The sequence below is a fragment of the Colossoma macropomum genome, unplaced genomic scaffold (genome assembly GCF_904425465.1).
Source record: "Colossoma macropomum unplaced genomic scaffold, Colossoma_macropomum, whole genome shotgun sequence".
NCBI classification, from domain to species: domain Eukaryota; kingdom Metazoa; phylum Chordata; class Actinopteri; order Characiformes; family Serrasalmidae; genus Colossoma; species Colossoma macropomum.
The window spans coordinates 165,727-181,629 of record NW_023494816.1 but is presented as its reverse complement, the minus strand read 5'-3'; the positions used below and the strand labels follow the sequence as shown (position 1 = coordinate 181,629).

The following is a 15,903-nucleotide window of genomic DNA, read 5'->3' as shown; positions in this document are numbered from 1 at the left end:
TGAAGTTAAAGTTAAAGTTAAAGGTTTTGTTTAACTATGTCTCAGCTGAACAGCTGTGCAGACAGAACTCTAGAGTAATGTTAAGAGTAAGGTTTTAAGAGTTTTAAAGAGAGTTTTAATCTGAGAGTCAAATTTCTAAAAACTCTAAACATAAAAAGAAAAATATTGCTTATTACACCGTTAAAATGCTAAACCTAGTTTGAGAAGTGAACATAATCTGTCGTTAGCTAATACCATGCTAACACTGAAAATCTCATCAAAATTAGCTTTATGGTAGCTGTGGTACTCTGGCCTATATAGTAAAGATTTCTGTATTAATCACTGCTGCACAATGAAAAGTGTGGCAAGTGACTGACAACTGGCTAATTCATGAAGTGAGTAGCATTCAAAGTAGCATTCCAGACTTCTCTAAATGGCATTAAAATGTAAATGCAAATGGCTTAAAGGCTTTGAATTAAATTTGTTCTTCCTTGCAGATACCATGATAATGCATATTTTAAATTCTCCTACTGCTCTCTTACAGTAAGAAGCAGAGCCTCATGGGCACATTAGTTTTCATTTTTTGCCACATACTGTATATAGTATTAGAGGTATTGGGATTTTTTAAATATTTATAGTTTTTTCAAGATTTTTTCCAGTTTTTTAAAGGGTCATGGTATTTTCTTGTTTACTTTAATCAGTTTCTGTGGTTTGGTTTTGTTTGCTGCTAGTCTAAAGTCTTTATATGGTTGCTTTGTTTCTTTTTCCTAGTATTTCATAATCTTCGAAAGGCTTTGTTTGTTTTGTTATTGTTCAGTTGAGTTATTGTTAATGTGATGTACTTAAAAAAAGATTACTCAATTAATCTGCAGAATAATCAAAGTATTAGCCAGAAGTTATTGATTGATATTGTTTAATAACAGAAGTCAACATGATGTATTTTTTTTTTTTGACTGATTTTACCTTTACAGAAACGAAAGTGAAAGCCCACCCAAAGCATCAGATGTCTGAAAAGCCAGAGGAGTCTGATGGAGACTGTCTTCCTCTGTTTTGTCTGACTCATCTGTGAAGGTGACAAAGAAAAAACGCAAAATGCCAGCACACAAGAGAGATTTGAAGCACAAGAGAGACTCCTGAGACCCCTGAGCCCAAACCTGTTTTGCGCTTTTATCAAAAATTACATTTTTTTTTCTCTAGTTAAAAATACAAGGTGCATTGTTGCAAGATATAAGCTGGCTCTGGAAGCTTTCAAGAAAGGCAGCTCTATGATGGCAGCTTTTGACAGCGTTGGACTGGACAGAGCCCCACTGCCCGCACAGCTGTTGTTGCAGAGCTGAAAACAGCTGCACCAGAGCTCTTTGATAGCTTTGCACCATGGAATTAGAGAGCTGAGAAACGTTCTGCTTTTGTGGAAAGGAGCCGTGGAGCAGTAACCAGTGATGTAAAGGAAAAGCTTTGTCAAATGAAAATAGATGGAGTACGGAGCCTAGGAGGGGACGGAAGTAAAAAAAAAATAATAATAATTTGAGTGAACGTTTTGCAGTTCGTACGCACGTTTTCTTTTATTCGTGGGTACGTTTTTTTAAATTTGTGATCACGATTTTCTAATTCTATTCTATTTTATTTTAACTTTTTGATAACAGCTCCCTGAGACTGTCTGACGGGTTTTGATGTGTTAGATTGAGGAGATAATGTGCAGAGATGCCCAATAGGTTTGATTTTGATTTGGGGGGTTATGAGGAAACTGCAGCTCCTCTTCACCGCAAACAGGTGTTTAAGCTGTTAGTTACTTCTGCAAAGGACAAATAACACGACCTGTATCTACTACATTGATTTTGCGCACGATTAAAAAAAAATAATGTGTTCTGTTAAAAATGAAACATGATGATTAAAAGAAAATGAGAGAATGAAAATCATGATCACGAATAAAAGAAAACGTGCATACAAACTGCAAAATGTTCACTCAAATTAATTATTTTTTTCCTCCGTCCCCTCTGGGGCTCCGTAATGGAGAGTGGTTGCCAATTGCAAATACTTTTTGAAAGTTGCTTTTACTTTTTGTGTTTGTTTTTATGTACATGTTTTGTAATTATTTTGCATTTAAGTGTTCAAATTATAAATATTATAATTTAATTAATTCAATTTAATTAGGTGATTACAGTGCATTTATAATGAGAAATAAAATATAATATACATCACTTTACTTGAAGCACTCAGTGATGGTGTTGGAAACATTTATAATGTGGTTATAATTGTTATTATGTATTATAAGTGCTGTATAATTATGCACTGGTCATAATCCATTTAAAAGGCATTATAATGAATAATGACACTTGTGTTAGTATGTTTATAAGTTACAAAATAATTAATTCTAGTTCATTATAAGAGCCTTATGAGGCACTATTGGAGTTTTTAAGTATGCTTATAAAGCATTATAACGAAGTTACAGAGTTATAACCGCATTTATAATGACTTATACATACGGGCTTCATAGAAAGTGTTACCATCACTTTTCTGTAATATGGGCAGTAATTACATTTTCCAAGACAAACACGTCAGTTTTAGTTCTGTTTACCAAATAAAAATATGTGAATGATTCACAGTGAACTGGACAGAATGAGACTGTGATGAACGTTTAAAAGTAAAAACACTAAAAGGGCCATAATATTTAGTTCATATTCTGTTCTGTTCTGATTGGCCTGTGGTGATGATGTTGGAGTATTTTTGTCATCTGTTGGTTTGTGCTGCCATCTAGAGGAATGTAGCTGTAATTACATGCACACTGTACTGTAAGGCCCATCCCTGACTGACTGATATCTGGAGTTCTGTATCAGCTCACCTGACACTTCATCTATCTTTCTCTTCTGCTCACTCATATTTCAGTTATTTATTAACAGCACTGTTGCTATCTCCCTAACAAATGTATTATTAGATTTTTTTGTCTTCTTGGATCAATTACTAACAAAGGATCCTGCAGTCAATGAATATGACACAAAAAGGCACTCAGGAGAACAAAGATAAAGGAACTTCTAATGAACTTCTAATGAAATCTTGTGTCTCTATAAACAGTGATCAGAACTGTCCAGGCTGTGGTCTGTTCTGGGTTCCATTATAAATGTGAAAGCTGTACAAAAATAAAATATCGATGCCTTAAACCCAATAAACTGGATTGAACAGTGTAGAAGACCACATTACCAATTAAACCCATCAAATATCACACAGAACAAATGTTTTAGCTTCAAAGCCTACCTGACTAATTAGCAAGTCTGGCTAAAAAAGACAGTGTTTTTTGTTAACGTATTATATTTAATAGACTATCATGGTTTAGACCTTTGATGTGAGCACAAAGTCCCAGAGAGCTCAGGACCTAAACCGAGAATAATATGGTCTATCACTGTTTGACAAATAGATTTTCTAATACAGCAGGTATTTAATTAGACTTAATTAGGCCATGCACACTAATTGTTGTCCATATAAAGCCTATAATCATATATTTACCTAACCTGAAGAACCTTTGTTTATTGTTTCATCATTTGTTTATTGTGATCTGTAGGCTGTATCGTTGTTTGTTATTATTTTAGCACTATTAGGCTGATGAGAGATCATTGTGTTATGTACCTTGTACAGTGATATGCAAAAAGCCTGGCCAAATTACATATTTTGTTAATTTAAGTGAAAAGAAGTAAACACAACATCAGCAAACTGTTTAAAAAACACTAAATATGTTAACACAACTATTTTTATTTGATGCAAATTAAAAGCATAGTAACTGAGGCACATACAGAAGTGCAAAAGGTTTTGAAAAAAATCACACTTAGGCATTGATTTTACTATTTATACTCAGAAAAAAAAATGTTTAAACACCTAAAATGTCATTTCTATTATTAAAAGCAGTCATTTAATCAAGTAGGTACAGACTTTTGACTGGGACTGGATATTGCATAATCAAGAGAAGTGAATATTCACTTATTCTTATTTTGATATTTACACTGAGCCCTGCATAGCAGCCCTATTGGAACAAAACCTTGTGTTTCTAATTTTTATATTTTTTATTCATTTGCTTATTTTTGATATAATTTTAAAATTTCAACTGTTTGAATTTTATTATGAAAGGACCAAAATTAATTATAAAAAAAAATAGAATAAAGGCTCAACATTAATTTATGTTACAGTCAAATGTTGTTTTCTTCTCGTGTAAAGTTACTGTTCTGAAGGTTTTGGTCCAACAGTGACAATATAAGGGGAAACACGCAGGGAGCATGCTGAGGTGTTCAATATGTAACATTATAAAAATATACATACAGCATATGTAACAAGATCTTTCAAAAACAACAGCATTATAAGTCCATAATTAAGTGCAACATGTAAGTACAAAAGAAACATGGATCCAGTTGAGCACAGGCCCACCTCACAGTTGATTTAACAGATAAAAAATATTAAAATCAATCATTTTAAAAGTGGAAATTTCATTTCTTCAGGTGGGAATTCACTCTTTCCTAAATCTATTCATTAAAAAAGCAATCCCAAAACTTCAGAAGCTTCTCAGACAACCTGCATTTACATAAACAATAAAATATAAAATATAACACACTGAGCTTTAACTGGGGCTGTTCAAACAGGAGTTCTTTGCTGGTTCAGTGGCTGAATTGAGGCTAAATCTTTTAAACATTTTACTTCATGTTGTAGTATGAAGTATGAGTAACATTACCAGCTGAGGAGTGCTGTTGCTTAGCAACAAAACTCCTGAAATAACAACACTAAAGGACAAAATGTCAGTCCTTCAGTCCAAAGTCAAATGCTGCCACTGCTAAGCTCTAAGCATTCCTACAATTTTTTACTCTCTGGGTATAACACTGGCATAATGAACATCATCCTGATTGGACGGATCTGGATCAGGTGTTCTATCACTCACCATCAGTCAAAACACCCATGGGCCTATGTCTGAGGGCGGTCTAAAATGGAAAAAAAGATAATAATAATTACATATTATATATATTATTTACAATAAATACATATTCAGATGGCAAATCAGCAACATTTTTTTACAAAGTCCAGTGTGGTTAGTTTAAGTACCACTATATACAAAATGATATGTTTGTATTTATTTATTTGTAGCGAAGCATGTATACACTGAACAAATAATAATCTAAATGAATATGCAGCAAAGCTCAGTCATCATTGTGAAAGCAGTGGACAATTCCTGTTTTAAGACAATGTAGAGTTACAAAGGGTTTGTATCTCTCTGTCAAATAGATCTGGATACATGGTTTATGATACAATACAATAACATTATACTATTTCAAATGCCCTCAAATGACCTAACATGCTGCCCCATATGTGAAAATATGAATAAACTGTCCCTGAGCAGCTTTAACAACAGCAAAAATGTTAGGGCCAGATCACTGGGTTGAAGCAGTTACAATGCGACAAGGCTTGTGGGGCACTCTCAGTCCGCAGTGGTGAGTACTGACAGTGGTCCGAGAGAGGACAAAACACTAATGGGCAACAGAGTGTTGGGAACCCAAGGCTCATCGATGCGTGAGGGCAACGAAGGGATGGGTTAGAACCAGGGATGTGGGAATAGCTAAGTAGCACACTACTAAATTTTAGCTAACTCTACATTTTTGTAGCTATTAGCTGTAGCTGCTACAGTTTTATGAAATGTAGCTAGTAGCTGTAGCACCTACAATTCTTTGTGTAGCTATAGTGATGATTTTCGCTACAATTTCACTACAGGCTTCAGTCAAACCACGCAAAATCTGAACCATAGAACGCGGTCGGTAACTGGGTTGGAGGCGACTGTGCAAACCTGACTGAGCCGTGGACAGTTTGAGCAAACGGTCACTCGCTGATCACCTCTTACTAGCAGGCTTAGCTCAGGGGTCGCAACCGAAATGTAAAGAAGAGCCATTTTGTCCTTTCAACAAAAATGAAACCACCTTGGGAGCCACAACACTTAATCATCTTGGCTGTAAACATGTCTCTCTATGTGCTGATGTCCTGGTACAGGCTAAAAATATGAACCAAAACACAGACTAACTTTGCTCTGCTTTAACCTTTAGCTTAGCTGTAGCCATTTTTCTTGCACCTCAGTCAGGAAACTTTTCCGCGAGTTTCTTGTAAAATGTCTCTCAGTGTTTGACTTTTTATGAGGCTGAAGTCGCTTCTCATTCGCCAGCTTCTTGTTCAAATTTTCCCGTTCCACCTTAAATGGTGCCTGAGGCGCCAGATTGAACTGCTGCGCCATTTAAGGTGGAACAGAACAGTTCAAACGAGAAGCTGGAGAATGAGAAGCGACTTCAGCTTCGCGAGTCGTTGCAGATTAAATGTATGAGGAAACCAGCTGGAGTGATTATAAATGCAAATAAGTCCATTCATCTCCAAATTATCGATGTTCGTCTTAAATCTTTATCTTTGCCTTTTCGTTATCTGCATTGCTGAATGACCAGCAGTCTGCACGTCAGTCTTCAGCGTTAAAGGTTGGTGAATTAGCAGTTATACATTAACTCCTCCGCGTTTAAGACCATTTATTGTGAAAACTGTGTTTGAACTGTGTGTTGTAACAATTTTACAGCAAAGGAGGATTATATTACTTTACCTAAAAATCTAGTTCTAATGTGGAGCCGCAACAGCTCTGCAGCAGTGGAGAGATTATTCAGGCCTGATTCTCACCCCAAACAGAGCCAGAGTCACTGATGAGACATTTGTTACTGAAGTTTAACAAAAGACTCTGAATGTCATGTCTGCACATTTTGCTGAAATGTTTAAATTGGAGCAGTTTTGTTTCAACAGTTGATGACAATTTACCAAATTGTTTGGTGTGTATCCAGTTATTTTTGTTGATTTTTGAGAAACACCTGGAATGACTGACTTTGCCTTTAGTCTAAATTTTTGTTGGATATCACAACTTTGGTTGTGTAAGTTTGATTGTTGGTTACACTTCAACTCACTTTTTGGTGATCTATTTGTATATTTGCAGCTTTTCAATTATATGTTACTTTCTGGATCATGATTAAATGCAGTGTCTTGTTCACTCTGTCAGTTGGGCTTGTTTGGTGTGTCGGGTGGAGATTCACAAACATTCTGACAATCACGCTTTGAAAGTAGCTAAAAAATAGTGCACTACTTTTCAAAAAGTAGATAAAAAGTAGCCACTACTTCTTCTGGAAAAGTAGCTAAAATTTGGGAAAGTAGCTACAAAATAGCTAACTACTAATTTTTCAGTAGCTATCCCAACCCTGGTTATAACACACATGGCATTGCACCCTGCAGCTTATGGATCTGTGTAGCTGTAGACCAGTCAGTGTGCCCATGCTGAATCTGATCTGTGGTGGCTCCACCTCTCAACTTACAGGACCTAAAAGATCTCCTGCTAATGTCTTGGTGCTAGATACCACAGGGAACTTTCAGACGTCTTATACAGGCCATGCTTCGGCAGGTCAGAGCTGTTTTTTTGCAGCATACGGAGGACCAACATCATAATATTTTGGCTCATGTGTGTATTTGTATGTTTTCTTCTCTATATGTTGAAGTTTCATAACGACTCTTTAGTAAATGTTTGAACTTTTGACATTTTTTCTCAACATTGTTGTCGGAGTCTGTTATCTAGGAGTTGTAGGAGCCTGAAAAATCTTTTAGATCACAGAGAATATATAATGCAGGCTAGTTAAAGTGAGTTTTATCAACATAAATGCGTAAGGATCCATTTTAACACCAGTGTTGGGGGTAACGCAGTATGAAACACAATATTAAAATACTGTAAACACTTTTTCCTGTAATGAAGTACTGTAACCTAATGTACAGTTTAACTGCCTGTGATCATTGCAGTTACTGATTTAATAATAATGACCAAACAAAAAACAATATCATAAAATACTATTGGAATATCAGCACAAATAAAATAGTAATCTTTACATTAAGTATAACATAAACACCAAAAACCAAATATGAAAAAATCAGCAAATGAAAAAATACTTTTGATTTTCAGAAACTGTACATAGTCCTATATAGTAACAATTAAAGGCTAAATCAGTTGAAAGATATAAAACACTTGAATAAAATTGGTTTGTTTTTATTGACTTACCCGGTCTCGGAGGCCGTTGTCTGGTTTTTCTGAAAGAATAATAACATTAATAATAATAATAATGATAATAACGTGAAATGACAGCATTAATATTTTTGCACACTGTACTGTAAGGCCCATCACTGACTGACTGACTGATATCTGGAGTTCTGTATCAGCTCACCTGACTCTTCATCCATCTTTCTCTTCTGCTCACTCATATTTCAGTTATTTATTAACAGCACTGTTGTTATCTCACTAACAAATGTATTATTAGATTTTTTTTTGTCTTCTTGGATCAATTACTAACAAAGGATCCTGCAGTCAATGAATATGACACAAAAAGGCACTCAGGAGAACAAAGATGAAGGAACGTAAAACAATCTTCTAATGAAATCTTGTGTCTCTATAAACAGTGATCAGAACTGTCCAGGCTGTGGTCTGTTCTGGGTTCCATTATAAATGTGAAAGCTGTACAAAAATAAAATATCGATGCCTTAAACCCAATAAACTGGATTGAACAGTGTAGAAGACCACATTACCAATTAAACCCATCAAATATCACACAAACACATGTATCAGCTTCAAAGCCTACCTGACTAATTAGCAATTCTGGCTAATGAAGACTTTGTTTTTGTTAACTTATTGTATTTAATTGTATGATGTGAGCACAAAGTCCCAGAGAGCTCAGGACCTAAACCGAGAATAATATGGTCTATCACTGTTTGACAAATAGATTTTCTAATACAGCAGGTATTTAATTAGACTTAATTAGGCCATGCATACTAATTGTTGTCCATATAAAGCCTATAATCATATATTTACCTAACCTGAAGAACCTTTGTTTATTGTTTCATCATCTGTTTATTGTGATCTGTAGGCTGTATCGTTGTTTGTTTATTATTTTAGCACTATTAGGCTGATGAGAGATCATTGTGTTATGTACCATGTACAGTGATATGCAAAAAGCCTGGCCAAATGACATATTTTGTTAATTTAAGTGAAAAGAAGTAAACGCAACATCAGCAAACTGTTTAAAAAACACTAAATATGTTAACACACAACTATTTTTATTTGATTCAAATTAAAAACATAGTAACTGACACATATAGAAGTGCAAAAGGTTTTGAAAAAAATCACACTTAGGCATTGATTTTACTATTTATACTCAGAAAAAAAAATGTTTAAACACCTAAAATGTCATTTCTATTATTAAAAGCAAGCATTTAATCAAGTAGGTACAGACTTTTGACTGGGACTGGATATTGCATAATCAAGAGAAGTGAACATTCACTTATTCTTATTTTGATATTTACACTGAGCCCTGCATAGCAGCCCTATTGGAACAAAACCTTGTGTTTCCATTTTTGCATTTACATAAACAATAATATTTAAATATGTACAAACACGCTGAGCTTTAACTGGGGCTGTTCAAACAGGAGTTCTTTGCTGGTTCAGTGGCTGAATTGAGGCTAAATCTTTTAAACATTTTACTTGGATGTTGTAGTATGAAGTATAAGTAACATTACAGAAAAGTTGAATTTCACCTGTGGGCCTTTTATCACACATTACCAGCTGAGGAGTGCTGTTGCTTAGCAACCAAACTCCTGAAATAACAACACTAACGGACAAAATGTCAGTCTTTCAGTCCAAAGTGAAATGCTGCCACTGCTAAGCTCTAAGCATTCCTACAATTTTTTACTCTCTGGGATATAACACTGGCATAATGAACATCATCCTGATTGGACGGATCTGGATCAGGTGTTGTATCACTCACCATCAGTCGGAACTGCTATGGGGGCGGTCTAAAATGGAAAAAAAGATAATAATAATTACATATTATATATATTATTTACAATAAATACATATTCAGATGGCAAATCAGCAACATTTTTTTACAAAGTCCAGTGTGGTTAGTTTAAGTAGCACTATATACAAAATTATATGTTTGTATTTATTTATTTGTAGCGAAGCATGTATACACTGAACAAATAATAATCTAAATGAATACACAGCAAAGCTCAGTCATCACTGTGAAAGCAGTGGACAATTCCTGTTTTAAGACAATGTAGAGTTACAAAGGGTTTGTATCTCTCTGTCAAATAGATCTGGATACATGGTTTATGATACAATACAATAACATTATACTATTTCAAATGCCCTCAAATGACCCAAAATGCTGCCCCATATGTGAAAATATGAATAAACTTCACTGTCCCTGAGCAGCTTTAACAACAGCAAAAATGTTAGGGCCAGATCACTGGGTTGAAGCAGTTACAATGCGACAAGGCTTGTGGGGCACTCTCAGTCCGCAGTGGTGAGTACTGACAGTGGTCCAAGAGAGGACAAAACACTAATGGGCAACAGAGCGTTGGGAACCCAAGGCTCATCGATGCGTGAGGGCAACGAAGGGATGGGTTAGAACCAGGGATGTGGGAATAGCTAAGTAGCGCGCTACTTTTTGTAGCTAACTCTAAATTTTTGTAGCTATTAGCTGTAGCTGCTACAGTTTTATGAAATGTAGCTAGTAGCTGTAGCGCCTACAATTCTTTGTGTAGTTATAGTGATGATTTTCACTACAATTTCACTACAGGCTTCAGACAATCCACGCAAAATCTGAACCATAGAACGCGGTTGGTAACTGGGTTGGAGGCGACTGTGCAAACCTGACTGAGCCGTGGACAGTTCGAGCAAACGGTCACGCGCTGATCACCTCTTACTAGCAGGCTTAGCTCAGGGCCTCAACCGAAATGTAAAGAAGAGCCATTTTGCAACCGAAACCGAAATGTAAAGAAGAGCCATTTTGTCCTTTCAACAAAAATGAAACCACCTTGGGAGCCACAACACTTTATCATCTTGGCTGTAAACATGTCTCTCTATGTGCTGATGTCCTGGTACAGGCTAAAAATATGAACCAAAACAAAGACTTACTTTGCTCTGCTTTAACCTTTAGCTTAGCTGTAGCCATTTTTCTTGCACCTCAGTCAGGAAACTTTTCCGCGAGTTTCTTGTAAAATGTCTCTCAGTGTTTGACTTTTTATGAGGCTGAAGTCGCTTCTCATTCGCCAGCCTCTTGTTCAAATTTTCCCGTTCCACCTTAAATGGTGCTTGAGGCGCCAGATTGAACTGCTGCACCATTTAAGGTGGAACAGTTCAAACGAGAAGCTGGAGAATGAGAAGCGACTTCAGCTTCGCGAGTCGTTGCAGATTTAATGTATGAGGAAACCAGCTGGAGTGATTATAAATGCAAATAAGTCCATTAATCTGCAAATTATCGATGTTCGTCTTAAATCTTTCTCTTTGCCTTTTCATTATCTGCATTGCTGTATGACCAGCAGTCTGCGCGTCAGTCTTCAGCGTTAAAGGTTGGTGAATTAGCAGTTATACATTAACTCCTCCGCGTTTAAGACCATTTATTGTGAAAACTGTGTTTGAACTGTGTGTTGTAACAATTTTACAGCAAAGGAAGATTATATTATTTTACCTAAAAATCTAGTTCTAATGTGGAGCCGCAACAGCTCTGCAGCAGTGGAGAGATTATTCAGGCCTGATTCTCACCCCAAACAGAGCCAGAGTCACTGATGAGACATTTGTTACTGAAGTTTAACAAAAGACTCTGAATGTCATGTCTGCACATTTTGCTGAAATGTTTAAATTGGAGCAGTTTTATTTCAACAGTTGATGACAATTTACCAAATTGTTTGGTGTGTATCCAGTTATTTTTGTTGATTTTTGAGAAACACCTGGAATGACTGACTTTGCCTTTAGTCTAAATTTTTGTTGGATATCACAACTTTGGTTGTGTAAGTTTGATTGTTGGTTACACTTCAACTCACGTTTTGGTGATCTATTTGTACATTTGCAGCTTTTCAATTATATGTTACTTTCTGGATCATGATTAAATGCAGTGTCTTGTTCACACTGTCAGTTGGGCTTGTTTGGTGTGTCAGGTGGAGATTCACAAACATTCTGACAATCACGCTTTGAAAGTAGCTAAAAAATAGTGCACTACTTTTCAAAAAGTAGATAAAAAGTAGCCACTACTTCTTCTGGAACAGTAGCTAAATTTTGGGAAAGTAGCTACAAAATAGCTAACTACTAATTTTTCAGTAGCTATCCCAATCCTAGTTATAACACACATGGCATTGCACCCTGCAGCTTATGGATCTGTGTAGCTGTAGACCAGTCAGTGTGCCCATGCTGAATCTGATCTGTGGTGGCTCCACCTCTCAACTTACAGGACTTAAAAGATCTCCTGCTAATGTCTTGGTGCTAGATACCACAGGGAACTTTCAGACGTCTTATACAGGCCATGCTTCGGCAGGTCAGAGCTGTTTTTTTGCAGCATACGGAGGACCAACATCATAATATTTTGGCTCATGTGTGTATTTGTATGTTTTCTTCTCTATATGTTGAAGTTTCATAACGACTCTTTAGTAAATGTTTGAACTTTTGAATTTTTTTCTCAACATTGTTGTCGGAGTCTGTTATCTAGGAGTTGTAGGAGCCTGAAAAGTCTTTTAGATCACAGAGAATATATAATGCAGGCTAGTTAAAGTGAATTTTATCAACATAAATGCGTAAGGATCCATTTTAACACCAGTGTTGGGGGTAACGCAGTATGAAACACAATATTAAAATACTGTAAACACTTTTTCCTGTAATGAAGTACTGTAACCTAATGTACAGTTTAACAGCCTGTGATCATTACAGTTACTGATTTAATAATAATGACCAAACAAAAAACAATATCATAAAATACTATTGGAATATCAGCACAAATAAACTGTAATCTTTACATAAGTATAACATAAACACCAAAAACCAAATATGAAAAAATTAGCAAATGAAAAAATACTTTCGATTTTCAGAAACTGTACATAGTCCTATATAGTAACAATTAAAGGCTAAATCAGTTGAAAGATAGAAACACTTGAATAAAACTGGTCTGTTGTTATTGACTTACCAAGCTTGAAGGCTTTTTGCATTTCCTGAAATAATAATAATGTTAATAATAATAATAATGATAATAACGTGAAATGACAGCATTAAGATTTTTCCATTGGTGAAATTATAGCATGCCAGATTCTTACCATAAATACCCTACACACAGACCAATGACCAAAACACATGCAACTCCAAGCACAACATACAGAGCCGCATTTCCACTCCCTTAATTATGTTAATCTGAAATGACTTTTTCCAGTCAGTTAATGAAACAAGATGCATATACTTACCATACAAAAAAAATGATGCATGAAAGAGCTACCAATACAGCTATCACTGCAACAACGATCATTGTAACATTGGTCGGAGTCACTGTGTGAACATGAATGTTGAAGTCATTTATTCATTTTACAAAATGTTTCTTAGCTTAAACTTTTTTTCTACATCAGTAATACCTTCTACAGTGACAGCAGCTGATTTCTGAGATCCGTGTTCATTCTGAGCCACACAGTAGTAGGATCCACTCTGTAGAGCCCTGTAACTGTGTCCAGATCCTACAGGTGAACTTCCACCTTCTTTACACCAGGTGTAGTTCTGCACAGGTGGGTTTGCATCACTGCTGCACGTCAGAATCTCTGACTTGCCATCTGCTGTTGTATTAGAGGATACGCTGACATTCTTTGGAGGATCTAAAAAATATTATGGTCGAGTGATTGAGTGGTCTTTATGAATGATAGCAAGCTGGTGCACATTAATTACCTACTTACACAAAACATTCAGAGTTAGAGCTTCAGAGAGTTTCTCTCCATGTTCATTACTGGATCTACACTTGTATTCTCCACTGTCCACAGAGCTGATCTTGTTCATTGTGTAAGTCTTTGTTTTTTCTACTAATGATGTTCCTTTAAACCAGGTGTAGTTCTGCACAGGTGGGTTTGCATCACTGCTGCAGGTCAGATTCACTGAACTGCCCTCCACTATTTTACCAGAGGGACTGATGGACACTGAGACACTTTTTGGGCCATCTAGAGGTAGAATGACACATTACACTTTATGCATGTGTTTTTTTTAATAAGTAATACATTTTTGCAGAACTACTACATTACGTTTTATTGCAGATACACATATTTAACCTCAGTGTATGAAAATTACTGTTGTTTGCAGCTTCAGGATTCATTTCATCAAAGACTCAGAATGACTGTCATCCCATTTGTTTTCTTGGCATGAAAACTAAATATTGACTCCATCTGACTTGCAGTTGATATTTAGACTTTCAAACAAAGTTAATTTTTGAGTTTGACTGTCAATCATGTATTAGTCATATAAAAGTCTGTAATAGTCAATTATGTAACAGTCTGTACTGAACAACTTTACCACACATTTCCAAATGAATCATTTCTATAAGCTGTTAACATGCCTGAATACATAACTGAAAAATAAAGAGAGTAGATATGTTCATATGTTCTTTCATAGCTTTATCTAAGTACCAAGCACCCTGTTTAAGCTCAGGTGTGTTGGATCCAGGAAAATACAAAAACGTGCAGTACACAGGATCTCCAAGAAAGATTTTTATATTTTTCATGGTTTCCCATTCATCTACTACTTTGTAAAAAAAGATTTCTGTATCAGCTTTGGGTTAAATTTGATTACAAACAGTTCAGCATGAATGCTCAGCTTAGTTTGTTTTCCTGAGACTGAATGAATGAATGAATCTGTACTTACATCTGACATTCAGAGTGACCTCAGGAGAGTTCAGACCCAGTACAGCACAGTGATACCTGTCCTTATTATCACTGCTGACCGGCTGCAGGTGGAGTTGGCCAGTACTGGAGGATAAACGATGTCCATTTCTGTACCAGGTGAATGTTGGTCTGACTGTCAGACTGCAGGTGGTTTTACATGTGAGAGTGACTTTATGTTCCTCTATCACTCTCTCAGGAACGTCCACCTGGAGATCTGAGAACCAGAGAAACAAACTCATACTATGGAGAACTTAAACAATCTGACTGAACGTACCACTGGTGTTCGAAATATTTAGGCACCAAAGCGGAATTAAAATGTAACACTGAAAACAGATCAAACCACTGCAGTTAATGCACAAAAACTTTAAATTTAACTTTAAAAAATAAGAATGTAAGTGTTGTTCACTTCAATTCCTCTTAATTGAGTCAGACCCCAGAGGCTGCATTTATAAAAGCATGAGTAGAACATGTTCCAAACCTGTGTAAATTGCTGTCTGAAAGGTCTAACTTTACATATTCACTTAAAAAAGGGAATATAAAACTCTGCAGACTAAATGCATTATTCTCTCCGCAACTCACCATAGATCATACAGGCAGGTCTATAAATATCTGAACGTTGACAAATTTGTTATCTTAGCTGTCTAGCACAGCACATTCTGCTAATAGTTTGAGTGACTTCAAAGCACTGGTACATCAGAGAATGTCTGTTTATGTTCCAGCATGTGATCTTAGATCTGCAGATACTGACCTTCTGCAAATACCTTCCGTAAAACACAAAAAACGTGGAAAGACTCTTTCAGTTATTCTGCTTCTAAAATGTGGAACTCAAATCCACCTTTTATTAGACAGTCAAGCTCAGTGCTCACTTTTAAGAAACATTTAAAAATGTATCTCTTTAACTTTGCATTTAATTAAAATTCTATGTCTCTTGGTATTTATCTTTAATTTGACCTGTGTCAATTTTTTATATGATTTTAAATACTCATTATTTCTTGTATTACTGTTAAGCTTTATTATCTGTCTGTGAAGCACTTTGAGCTGCCACTGGCATAAAAGTGCTACATACATAAAGATTATTATAAAGATTATAATATTATATTGGAGCTCCAGACTTTCAGGTTAGGAATGTTATAGGATTTGTGGGTGTTATTCCCTCAATTACTTCACTTATAA

General features: G+C 35.7%; 1 protein-coding gene across 9 annotated transcripts in view; it reads right to left on the bottom strand.

Moving 5' to 3' along the window:
* Positions 1-3,704: 3,704 nt before the first annotated feature.
* LOC118800120 (sialoadhesin-like) overlaps positions 3,705-15,903 on the bottom strand; it is a 31,542-nt gene continuing 19,343 nt past the window's right edge. For 8 of the 9 annotated variants that reach the window (XM_036560268.1, XM_036560269.1, XM_036560274.1 and 5 more), the window contains 8 exons: positions 14,711-14,944; positions 13,756-14,013; positions 13,444-13,677; positions 13,279-13,360; positions 13,008-13,032; positions 9,819-9,846; positions 8,063-8,091; positions 3,705-4,931 (listed from right to left, as the gene is read on the bottom strand). In XM_036560268.1, coding sequence (XP_036416161.1) covers positions 4,884-4,931; positions 8,063-8,091; positions 9,819-9,846; positions 13,008-13,032; positions 13,279-13,360; positions 13,444-13,677; positions 13,756-14,013; positions 14,711-14,944 — 938 coding nt within the window. In that variant the 3' untranslated portion in view covers positions 3,705-4,883. The remainder of the gene's footprint in view (positions 4,932-8,062; positions 8,092-9,818; positions 9,847-13,007; positions 13,033-13,278; positions 13,361-13,443; positions 13,678-13,755; positions 14,014-14,710; positions 14,945-15,903) is intronic. The other variant, XM_036560276.1, reaches the window with a different exon arrangement.